A 12,487-nucleotide genomic window follows, 5' to 3' on the forward strand; every position below is an offset into this window, starting at 1 on the left:
TCAAAGCCTCACTTACAGAGCTGGTAGCATGGCAGTAGACTTGTTTCAATGTATATCCTGGAAGTGAATGTGCTAAATTGATCATTTAATCTGTTTGGTTTTTTTAAATTGTCCTCATTCAGTAGATACTCTTGATATAGGGAGAAAAAAAAAACTTGACCCAAACGCAATCATTTCAAGACTTTTATTTTTTTTCCCAGAACATTCATCCATTCTGCATAGTGGCAAACATACTCTGTAATAAAGGTTGCTGCTTGTAACATTTATAGTGCAACTGGTGGCCCAGGTAGCAATTATTGTAGCTTTGTATTTCTGCTTATTCAGCCTCAGCAACTACTCTCAGCCAATCAATACATGCTTGCTTTAGTCTAGGCTAAGATGCTATCACAAAATAAAGCTCTATGTATTTAAAGTGGAAATCTTTTTAGAGCTAGTGCAATATTCACTACTTGTGCAGCTCTGATGATGAGATTGCCAGGTCTTAGTTAATGAGAAAAATGATTCACATTGTGCCAGAGCGTTGCTAACCAAACATGGCACCCGGATACAGGCAATTAAACGAAACGTATAGTCGGCCAGATCCTCCCGTCTCACCCGGTAATGGATCTTTTCACCCTGACACTGGGATTCTGGCTCTGAGTGGAGCTCAGAGCTCAGGGGCCACAGCAGGGGGCAGAGGTATGACACACACACACACACACACAAACACACACACACACACAGACACACACACACGTAAACAAGGATATTCATTGTATATCTGATCTGATGTGTGCCTGAGTAATGATCAAGCGGTTGTTGAACCTCACAGTTTTTCAGCGACAGATGTGCTAACATATTCACTCCTTAAGATGATTGACTGACTGGAGACGGAGGGAACATCAACCTAATAAAGATGTCACCCTTAATTTTATACAGCCCGCTTCTTCTCTCTGGTAAATCTGCAAATGAGTACGTCTTGTCTGTGAGTGTTTTACTTTAAAAGCGATGAATGGAGTTGGCTGCTATGGGACAGTTGTTGCTGTCAAATCTAAATTGTATGCCCCTCTTGCTCTCAGTCTCTACACTTTAAATCACACTGGTAGCATTCATTGGGATGCTGCTGCTGCTGCTGCTCTTTCTCCTTGTCATTCTATTTGTGGGGCTTTTTGTTGTTTCAGTACCATCTGCTGTTTCATCCTCATTTCTGCGGAAACAGTAGACCCCATAGAGGCGGAATTTTTTATCAGGGAAGCCCAGGTGTCGGACGCCTGGCTGGGATCCTCCACAGCGAGAACGGGGGTTGACTATGGGGTACCGGATGCTGCCATCCTCCAGCCAGCCGGCTTCACAGCGGTCCAGGAGCTGGAATTTCCAAGCAGCGTACAGCTGACCCACTTTGGCCACAGCTGAGCCATCTCGAATGCAGGCCTTCATCGCCTCCGCATAGTTCACCTTCTTGAAGCGTTTGAGGAAGTACACTTTGCCTATGGGGGATATAGAGGGAGAGGAGAGGTTTGTTTGTTGTAAAAACAACTAAAAATGTGAAAGAAAACAGAGCAAGTGCATTGTTCAAGAGGCCAAAAGGAAAGAAAGAGAGAGGAGTGAATGAGAGAGTGAAGCCCCAGAGACAAGCCGAGCCCTGAGGGAAGATATTCTCAGTCTGTCTGTGTCTGTGTTCAGAATATCAAATCGTTCCAACAACCGTCTGGGCAGCTGCTCAAAATCGAAAAGCACTACTCTAACTCAAAATTACTCCTAAAACGCTTCCATTTTTGCTTTCATCTCACCTCTGGGGAGACTTTTTTCGCCTGGCAGTATTAAAGTAATTGGTGTTCTGATTGGCTCAATTGTTTCAACTGAACTGAATCACAAAGTAAGCTTCTCGTCAGAAAGAAGCAAAGGAAAAGGACCCAAACCACGTATAAAGAGGTTGGCGTTTTCCCTAAATAGCAACAACTGCTATCATGAAAATCATGTCCACAACCTCAGGTTTGCACTTTGCTCGGCCATTGATTTTATGCTTGTTTATGTGACTGCTGGCTACTAGAAAGGCAGAATATTGTCTCATATTCCCCAGGGGACGCTCAGTAAATACCTTCCAGCTGGACTGAGCAACAGTATCACTGCTGAAACCTCCTGCCCGCAACAGACTGTCCACAATAATTAACACACAGGGGAAGCCACGAGCAATCGTTTAAGGTCCCTGTCCTACTACCTTGTTCTCGCTGAGGCAACCTACCGGCACTGCTTCTTCTGTTCCAGTTTAGTCTATTCCATAATTGTTTAATATTCATTGAAGAGCATTGTCTTTTATTTAGATAATAAAATGCCTATTTAGTTTTTAGAATGCATGAGACAATTTCAATTCTCTTTTAAACTTCAAAGAAGCACAAGCCGGATGGAAGTAAGTTTTTTTTTACTCCAAACTGACATTTTTAAATTCCCTGTTAAACAATGATGTGCTGTGTTTCACTAATATGGCCAATGTTTTTGTTAGACACTTGTTGGAAATCCATTACCACTCTCATTTCTGTCAGGTAAATATGAAGCTAGCTCGCTTAGCTTAGCATAAAGACTGGGATAAGGGAGAATCAGCTCGCCTGTCTCTGTCTGGAAGTAAGAAAGTGTGTCTACCATAGGGTGACCAGACGTCCCCGTTTCGGGGACAGTCACCGGTTTTGGTGACCTGTCCCCGGCTGGATCTGTCCCCGGAAATGTCCCCAGTTTTCACTGTGACTGAAAGACCCGAAATTGGAATGAAAGAAAAACATTGACCAAACGGAGCCGATCGAGCCGCGCTGCTCAGAACTCAGAGAGGTTTTAGAAAGCCGTTTCTTACAATGCTAAAATTACTGATTATTTACATGAAGTCTGGTGGGTTTAGCGAACACAATTTCACAGACTTTTATGTTTTTAAAAAGGATCTTAATCTTTAACAGAAAGGTCAGCCTCAGCCCCTAATGAGAACAGCTCTAGGTCTAGTGTCCCCGTTTAAAGTTTTACAAAAATAAAAACATGACGTGTTTTGGAGGTGTATACGTCTCTGAGCTGAAAATGTCCCTGGATTTTGTCTGAAAAATCTGGTCACCTCAGTCTACCAGCACCTCTGAACTAAACACTACGTTATATCTCATTTGTTTAATGCTTACAGAGGAAAGAAGGGTGCTTTTAGACCGCAACATCCATGTTCTGTGTTTCGTTTTGGCAGCAGCAAGGTGCACAACACCTCTTTTCCCTCGCTTTGGTTTCTGTGGTTGCCATGGTCAAATGGCTTTAGCCAGAGCCAGGCTAGCTGCTTTCCCCTGTTTCTAGTTGCTAAGCTAACCAGCTGCTGGCTGTAGCTTCATACCTAGCGTACAGATATGTGTGATATCAATATCACATCTCACTCTTGCAAAAAAGCAAATAAATGTAATTCCCAAAATAACAAACTATTCCTTCCATAAAGAATGCTTTGATATTGATTGCTAAACCATTGATGTGTTTCAAAAATAATCAAGTAATGGAGTATAACCTTTTGGTACACCTTTTTCTCCTATGTACATGTAGACTTGTTCAACTGCCCTGGGACTCCAGATAACTTTCATGCTGCAAAAACTAATCCAGCCTCTGATTTCCCCAAGTTTCTTTGAGCTTATGATCCTGGAGGTGTGTGACGGAGACACTATAGCAGACTCTCTGTGGGAATGTGATGTAAATCAAAGAACTGGGAGATGAAAGCCAATGCTTGGCACCCAGAGGACAATGTGGCCCTTGCAGGGCTGAATCAACACGGCCTGATTTAAATCCAAAGGCCTTAGGCCGGCAAGATCACAGGCAGAGATCAGAGACATGGGCCTAATTTCCCCACAGTCCAACACTCCTGATGTATCCTCTTTCTATACAGTACCACAACAATCCAGCTCTACCAATGTCTTGTTCTCTTCCAATTATGAGCCACAGATGCTTTATACTCAGTTGGATGTTTGTATTTAGTCATATGATCATATAGATGAACTACAAAAGTGTTTCTGATCATCAGCTACAGACACGCCAACCTACTGTACATCCTTCTCAGTTTCTCACCGTTAAGCTTGGAAGTAAAACAGAAAGCATCGTAGCGCTCATCCTCTTTGTGCCTGTAGCCATAGTTACGGACCCCAGCGGGGGTGTCCTTGCGGCCGCACTGGTCTCTGGGATGAGAGATAGGGTATTGGACTGAGCCGTCCTCCAGCCATCCAGCATTACACCAGTCTAGACCTTCCAGCCAGGCCTGTGGAGGAAGATAATGGACGTCAGTGGGTCATACTGAAGGATTAAATACACTATTAAGAGGGGAAAGAATTTGGTTTATCTCTTCTGACATACCTCCATTACTCAGGACTTTAAAGCATATGTTTTTTTTAAGTAGGAAGATGGGCCCACAGTAAGATGTCTAGACTGGTCATGTGCATATTCTTAATTTCAGACTTACTGCTGCTCTTAAGCAGTTTATAACTGAGGATTGAAGCCATTAAGTGCATTATTACAACTAAAAGAGTAGCCTTTAAGTGAATGTGCTATGGAAGGTGTGATCTACATAGCTCTAATAAAGCCTTGGTAGTTATCTGTGCCTTCTACCCTAGTCTTCCTTAATCTGCCTTGAACGTGACAGACATTTGATCCAAAGGAAAGGCACACACTCACCTTGTGCAGTTGAGAGTGAGAAGCCAGAATGGCGTCCTGCTGTTTGCAGGCATCCTCCCCCTCATGGTAGTTGAGCTTATAGCGCCCCTCACGGGGGTAGTAGGGAAACACCACTCCTACAGGTGACAGAAACAGACCTACTGTTGAGTGTTGTTCAATAAATTAAGGTGAGTCAATAAGTAAATGTAGGAATTTCACTTGGATTTCATGCAAAGCGGTATATTTCTCTGGCCAAGTATAAGTGCCAGTCAAGCATTATAGATGTCAGAGCTTCAACAAAATCTCTTCCAGTTTGCATCTTTAATTCCTGACCTTCTAGGTCGAGGTTGACAAATCCTGTATCGTCCTCCATGTCATTAGTGACTTCGCACTCAAAGCGTCCGTAGTCCTCCAGTGTGACATTTTGGATGATCACTGAGGCATCACCTGGGCCTGCCTGCTCCAAAAACACACGGCCTTTGTACGATCCAAACACACGCTGCTGCCTGGAGACATTTGACAGAAATGTAAAAGTATCGGTTTTTCTCCTCAATAAAAAGGCTCTGAGCAAAAATAATTAAGAAATACTCTAACTTGAAAAATTGACTTACTTTATAACCGTATGCACAGACATATGAGTGGGTTTGTGGAAATACTTACATTCTACTAGAAAGTGATTGTGTGCTAAGCATCTACAGTGCAGTGAAATAAATTGAAATCCATCAAATCAATATTTGTTGGATTGGGCCCCTTAACTGTGAACTGACAAAAAAGGATTAAAACAATAGATACAAATTGATTGACTGAAAATGTTCACCTTCCAAGTGCCACAAAGACGTCCTCAAACTGCAGTGCATCGGTTACTTTGGTCCATTTAATCCGAATGCGAGAAGGATCAATGTTCTCCGGCTCATGGTGGAATCGGCAGGGCAGAGTGATGGAGCCCCCACGATGTGTCACCACTTTACCAGGAGCTGTCTGTACAATCACCGCACCAGTGTCATCCTCTGTACACAAACAAATACTGGATTTTAGGAATGACAATTATGTAACATTTATTTTAATCTTGCTGGTTCTGCTTTCTCACTATTTTTATACTTTTTGCAAATGGGTTTTGATTGATGTTTATGCTTGCCACTACAGCACTTCCAACCTGGCCAGAAATCTATATTTTGAGTAATGAAACTTGGTTAAATTAAGGGCAAATAATAATAAAGGTGGGGGACATAAGCTAATGCATACGGATTTTTGCATTGCCATGCAAAATATGTGCAGTCAAGTCCTTGTAATCCTGATTGCAATCACCCTTGAGACAGCAAATACTTAGCCACTTATTAACTCTTATTCATATCTTAAAATTAAATCTTTGATTCTCTTTGTGAGGGATACAGAGTGAGGCGCTTGCAAAATTTAATAAAGCGTGTGCCGTTTGCTTGTGCTATCACATCAGTGCCTGAACATTCAGCACATCAATAGTGGAGAAAACACGTTGGCCAAATAGTCCAGTGTGGCGCTAACTCGCTCCTCTGCCCAGATCATTCATTAGATCACCCCCACTTCAAATTTTAACCTCAACCTCTCTTTCTCGACAGCAATTCACCAAAATGACCCAAGACTAATGGCAACAATAGGCCTCTTATCCTAATGGGCTTTAACAAGACCTAGTTTGCTCAGAAGCTGTGTGTGTGTGTGTGTGTGTGTGTGTGTGTGTGTGTGTGTGTGTGTGTGTGTGTGTGTGTGTGTGTGTGTGTGGTGTGTGTGTGTGTGTGTGTGTGTGTGTTTGTGTATGTGTGTCGAGGCAGCCAAAGACTACACACAAGTGTGGTGCAAACATTTAATTAGCTGCTGCAAGAGGTTTTCTGCTATGTTGTGACCAGATAAAGGCACCAACAATTATCCATGCCAGCCAGCAATTAGTCATCCCCCTGCTAACTGCTTGCTGCAAAGTTGTTCATCAACAGCAGCCATGAAAGCAAATTTGTGTTTAATCAAAATTATTTGTGCCCGTGTGAAGGGCGTTGAGATCTAAAGATGCGATAGCATGCAACTTTACACTGTCATGGTAAAACTGGCATCTAAGAAGCAGCAGGGAGCTGTTAATTAGTGCAAACAACAAGTTCTAATAAAACCCCTGTATGCTACCTGTCTGGGAGCAGACACAGCAGACAAACAAAGTTAGGGACTACCGGGAAAAGAATTTCAAACATCATAAGAGCCAGATATATTTCTTAGAAGTTGGTGGAGACCAAAATAGGAGTAAATAAAGGAATTAAATTCAACAGTTGGTCACGACTCTAATGGCATGATCATTTTATAGGTTCATTTTATAATATTTAACTATTTGGTAACATATTAGTCATAACGACAAAAAGATGTCCGGGCTGTGTGTTTGTTGGTCTAGTTTGTTAGTTATTCTGACCCCAAGCCAAAAGGTACCTTAGTCAACATTTTCCATTTTATGCCACTTTATAATTGCAATCGTCTATATTTTTTTAGAGGAAAATATACTTTTCACTCAACTATCATTATTAATCGTTACCTATCAGTGTAAATAGTATTGGGACTCCAAAGGTTAGAACTAAACTGGGAAAAAGAGAGTTTAAGTTTGCTGCTACCTCTATCTGGAACAAGTTACAGAAATCTATGAAACTTAATGAGCTGGTCTCATTGGTCTCTTTGAAGAGAATGTTGATTTACTTGGAGGCAGCCACATCTAGCTGTAAATGTTTTGCCTGATGTGTTTAGGATTGCGGTTGACTTTGAGGGATTTACTGATTCAGTTGTTTTATGTTTTTAGTGTTTTTGTGTATTTTGTGTTGGTGTGGTTTTGCTGCTGCCTGTCTAAGCCAGGATAATGGCTAGGATAATGGCTAAGATAATGACTAAGATAATGGCTAGGATAATGACTAAGATAATGGCTAAGATAATGGCTTAGATAAGGGCTAGGATAATGGCTTGGACAATGGCTAGGATAATGCTTGGATAATTCCTAGGATAATGGCTAAGATAATGGCTAGGATAATGGCTAAGATAATAGCTAGGATAATGGCTAAGATAACGGCTAGGATAATTACAAGGATAATGGCTAGGATAATGGCTAAGATAATGGCTAGGATAATGGTTAGGGTAATGGCTAAGATAATGGCTAAGATAATGGATAGGATAATGGAAAGGATAATGGCTAAGATAATGGTTAAGATAATTGCTAATATAATGCTAGGATAATGGTTAAGATAATGGCTAGGATAATGGCTAAGAGAATGGCTAGCATAAGGGCTAGGATCATGGGTAGGATGATGGCTAAAATAATGGCTAAGATAATGGCTAGGAAAATAGATAAGATAATGGCTAGGATGATGGCTAAGATAATGGCTTGAATAATGGATTGGATAATGGATAAGATAATGTATAGCATAATGGCTAAGATAATGGTTATGATAATGATAGGATAATGGCTAAGATAATGGCTAAGATAATGGTTAAGATTATGCCTAGGATAATGGCTAGGATAATGGCTAAGATAATGGCTAGGATAATGGATAGGATAATGGATAGGATAATGGCTAGGATAATGGATAGGATAATGGATAGGATAATGGCTAAGATAATGGCTAGGGAAATGCTGATGTTACTAGTTGCAAAGTATCTGCAAGAAAGTATAGATAGATTTACATGTAATGCATATCTAAGACGAAGAATGAAGCTAACAACCTAGCTATCAACCTTTTTATTGCAGATAATATGGACAGTCATTAAATTTATAGTGGTTAAATGTAAAAGTCCTCAATTGACTGGTAGTAGTGCTAGATGGGATATTAACAATTTTGATGATGTATTAATATTCTACAGTTAGCACACGCATTAAGCTACTGTTTGAAATATTCTGTGTGTTTCTGTTGAACACTTACATACAGTTTCTAAATCCTTCATTAGGGCTTAGCATGCTGGTTTTCCTTCTTTTTTAACTTTGGATCGCACTGTTTAAGACTTATTAAGTGCATCTTTCCTGGTTTCAAAGGTGTCATCTCTATAACTCTGAGGTGACTTTTGCAGACAGTGTATCCTCCATATTTTCTAGCACATGCTGCAACAGCTATGCAGATCCATGCAGAATGAAGAACTCCTGACTTTGCAGTTGTGAGCGGTGAGAAATAGGAAAGAAATCATTTTTCCTTACCGAGCACGTGCACCACCTTTCTCCGTCCTTTGTCTATGTCAGACGGCAGGGGAGTCACTGAGAGGGCAGAAGTCAGGATGAACACCACAAAGGACATTTTCCCAAAGGCCAGAGGCCGCAGCTGCTTTGAGAACTACAGGAGGAGGAGAAAACAGACTATTATGGTTATCGCAGGTTAAACCAAAACGCAGGTTAAACAAAAACGGAGAAGACAATCAAGACCTTCAAATACAAAGGTGAAGAGTACCAAAGACAATAGCTTGACATCATCAGTGTTAGGAACAAGGTTCTTGACCTAATGGCAGTGGCAACTTTAGTATGAAAACTTCTGGTTGGACTAACTGTCCATATATAATGAAAGACCATAACCACACATATGATATATCTCATACAACTGTCTCCTGCCTTTCAGTCATGCTGAATTCCCACCAGATAACTCACATTTAAATGTTAGGTAGTTTAGCTGGTCACTTCAGCTTTCACAAAATAAGGTTAGCCAACTGTGACTTGACGTGTGTTTGGTTTGAGATACATGCTTTCAAGTCACAGTCTGCTACACACAGCAGTTTAGACTGCCAGCTGTGTGGTGTGAAAAGAAAAGATAGTCCTCACAGGATGGTCAAAACTTAAAGCTTGTTAGGCACCTTTTTGTATCTCTACTGCCAAGCGCCAGTTGAAGGAAAAGTAAGTATTGGTAAAGTTTTTGAGGGAAATAGACTTGGCTCAGTAGAGGCCAATAGTAAACAAATGAATATATGCAGACATGAAATCATCACAATTACTGAAAAAGAAATAAAAAACGTATTCATATATATATATATTTAAATATACATATATATATTAGACATTAGGAAGGGCAAAAAGAGACTACAACACATTCTGAAACTGTCTGAAAAATCTCCCCTGGTAGTGACCAATGAAGGATCACCTTACTGAAACACTTCTGGAAACTACTGCTGCTCCTTCTGGTCAAGTGCTCATTATCTTTACGAGCTCTCTTTAGCTGCATTTTTGACCCAGCATGTCATGTCCCCAGTGGTGCTGCATGATCCATGATGGATTGCAAAGCCTTAATAAAAACTAGATACATAAGGGTGGATTTCATTGTGGATGAAATCATCATAACATCAAAATACAGGAGCCAATATGTGTGTTGTAGCTGTGTGCACTGCTAGAGGTCTGCATTGTCAGTGTCACCTGTAAATACCTACATTCTAGGTAACACGTAACAGCCGTGCTGCAGTCGACACCATCTGAACAGGCCCGAGTGAAGCAGAGGTACTAAAGCAGCCTCTTCACATGCACATTGCACACTATAAACAGCTCTGATGCATCCTTTATGTCAAGGTTAGTCCAACCAGCATCCCTGCAGTTCCCACAGCAGCACAGAGAACTGCAGAGCCGTACTAATGGAGCACAAAAGTGAACTTACCATGGCTATCCCAACAGGAATATTGCCTGGATGGAGCAGATGTGCTGCTACTCGCCGTTTAACTCCTCAGCCAGGCTAAATGTTGTTCTGCAGCAACACTCACCTCTCTCCCTCCCTCCTTCCCTCTTTTTCTCTCTCCTCCCTCCTCCCTCCCTGTCCCTAGTCCCATCGCTGATCTCTCGCACTGCAGGGGAACCACCGGTGTTTTTGGGTCCCGCAGTCCTCAGATGACGCAGCACACATTTGTATGTGCAGGCTGTGTGGATGAGTCAATCACAGCGATGATTTCACACTGTTTTAATGTTTGTGAATGTCTTCTTGTGCGTTATTGAAGCCCATTAGAGTGTCACTTATTGGTTTGAGCGTCACACAGTTTGTAGCAGTTAATGCAGTGAAATCTCATTAACTTTCAAGCGGAACATTGTTGCTATTAAAGACCAATTGAAATAATGGAAGCTGTTAGTGTTGAGAGTATGACCGCAGATTAAGACTGACTTATGTCATCAAGTCAAATCATTCATCCAAACAACTTTATTGCTGAGACTAATAACGAATAGACTTTTAGCTCAAATTTCCCTATTTGAATACATTATAATAATGGTACAGGAATTAACATTAATAAACAATATCAGTGGTGGAATGTATAAGTAGCCTGCATTTACTCAAGTAACAGTATTAAACTACACTGTGGTGTTACGTGATTCTACTCTACTACAGTTATTTGACAGTTTTGGTTGCTAGTTGCAGATAAAATATAATACCTTATGCACATGCTGCTAATAAAGAATACATACTTTTCAATGCAAATCTTTTCCTTCCAGTGGAGTATTTTAATTTTGTAGTATTCTTTGGTAAAAAATGTTTACCGCCTTTGACTGCGGTTCACTTGTTGCTGCTTCTAACGTAACATGATTGCTGGATGTAACAAACGTTTCTCCACATTCCTGGAGCACGACCAGATATCTGAAAGGAACATTGAGTTGAAAAAGGTTGAGAAAAAAAGGCACTACTGTAACGCTGGCTCTTTCGTGTGTTCACGTCACACAGTGTAGCCTAATGTAGGGGCTATACTGTTCTGTATGTTGGCCAGAATCTGCCTTTTTTTAGGGGGGGGGGGGTGGGCATGTCATAGTGGGGGTCTGGGTGTCCTCCCCCAGGGAAGTTAAATGAGCATCAATGACTTCACTTCCTACGGAGCCCCCCTGGGAGTCAGCTGAGACAAAGAACTAAAACGTGCTCACAGAATAAAATTATGTTCCCCTCAGTTTTATAAACTTTTAGCATGGATTCATAATAAAAAAAAATATAGTTTTATAAATTTTTAGCAAAGTTTGAAAGATATTCACAGATTTGAACTTCCAGGATCAAATATTCTTTAGCCAAATGTTGTTAAATCACAAAATAAGTATCTTTCCGAACGTAGTAAGCTCAACAACTGATACAAACTAATATTCATCAAAACGAGCCGTCCTCCAACCTGGAGAATTACCATCGGTCTCTACCGGCAGCCGGCGGTGAGACAGCAGTAAGACGAGTGCTTAGAGACCGTCTCCAAACTTCTTGTTTTGAAGTAAGTGCAGGAAACAAGTTATAATTGAGAACTCAAAATTACAACTGTGCTTTTCAGGTGTTGCGCTAATGACTCCGCCCAAGTAGAAGAAGAAGCAGTGCTTTGACTTCTGAGAATATAGTTCCCAGTATGTGTACGGTTAGAAGATGGCTGTGTCTCGTGCTGCCTTGTTATTTGTACATGCTATGACAATACAAATCACAACATGTAAATAGGGAAATGTTGGCGTTATTTTGTAACTAAGCTAGGCTAGTCAGCTTTGTTCTTTCAAGGTTAGCTCTGTGCGTTGCTATGGTTTCTGTACACAAACCAACCAGCCTACAGTCCCATAGACAGACACAAGAAATGGACAATGTGATGCTGTTGTTTTCAACGGAGACCAGTAAAGGCTATTAGAAGCATTTTTCCGGTGATGGCTAGACATTACTGCACAGCCTCCAACTGAGCTTGATGACGTAGATGTGACATGAGCAACCTGTCTGAAAGTTGTAAGTCTTCTGGCTGTAAAGACTGTGCCAAGTGTGTGTGTGAAAGCTGTGCCAAGAGAAATCTTAATCATTCCCAATCAGCAGAGACAGAGAGTGTAGGCATATGTTAGGAGATAACATAGACACAGGCTAATTACTGCCAACCAAAATACTAGTTAACATTAGTAATTAAACCTAAACAGCTACTGTAAGTC

General features: G+C 41.1%; 1 protein-coding gene across 1 annotated transcript; it reads right to left on the reverse strand.

The window, feature by feature from the left end:
- Positions 1 to 207: 207 nt before the first annotated feature.
- On the reverse strand, positions 208 to 10,450 carry hapln4 (hyaluronan and proteoglycan link protein 4). The gene is made up of 7 exons (XM_032526442.1): positions 10,236 to 10,450; positions 8,804 to 8,936; positions 5,444 to 5,633; positions 4,960 to 5,132; positions 4,648 to 4,763; positions 4,048 to 4,234; positions 208 to 1,466 (listed from the first exon to the last, which is right to left on the reverse strand). Exons 1-7 carry the CDS (start codon positions 10,236 to 10,238, stop codon positions 1,069 to 1,071), a joined length of 1,200 nt encoding a protein of 399 aa, XP_032382333.1. The 5' UTR covers positions 10,239 to 10,450; the 3' UTR covers positions 208 to 1,068.
- Between the last annotated feature and the right edge of the window lie 2,037 nt (positions 10,451 to 12,487).

Source organism: Etheostoma spectabile, chromosome 9 (assembly GCF_008692095.1).
Source record: "Etheostoma spectabile isolate EspeVRDwgs_2016 chromosome 9, UIUC_Espe_1.0, whole genome shotgun sequence".
Taxonomy (NCBI): Eukaryota; Metazoa; Chordata; class Actinopteri; order Perciformes; family Percidae; genus Etheostoma; species Etheostoma spectabile.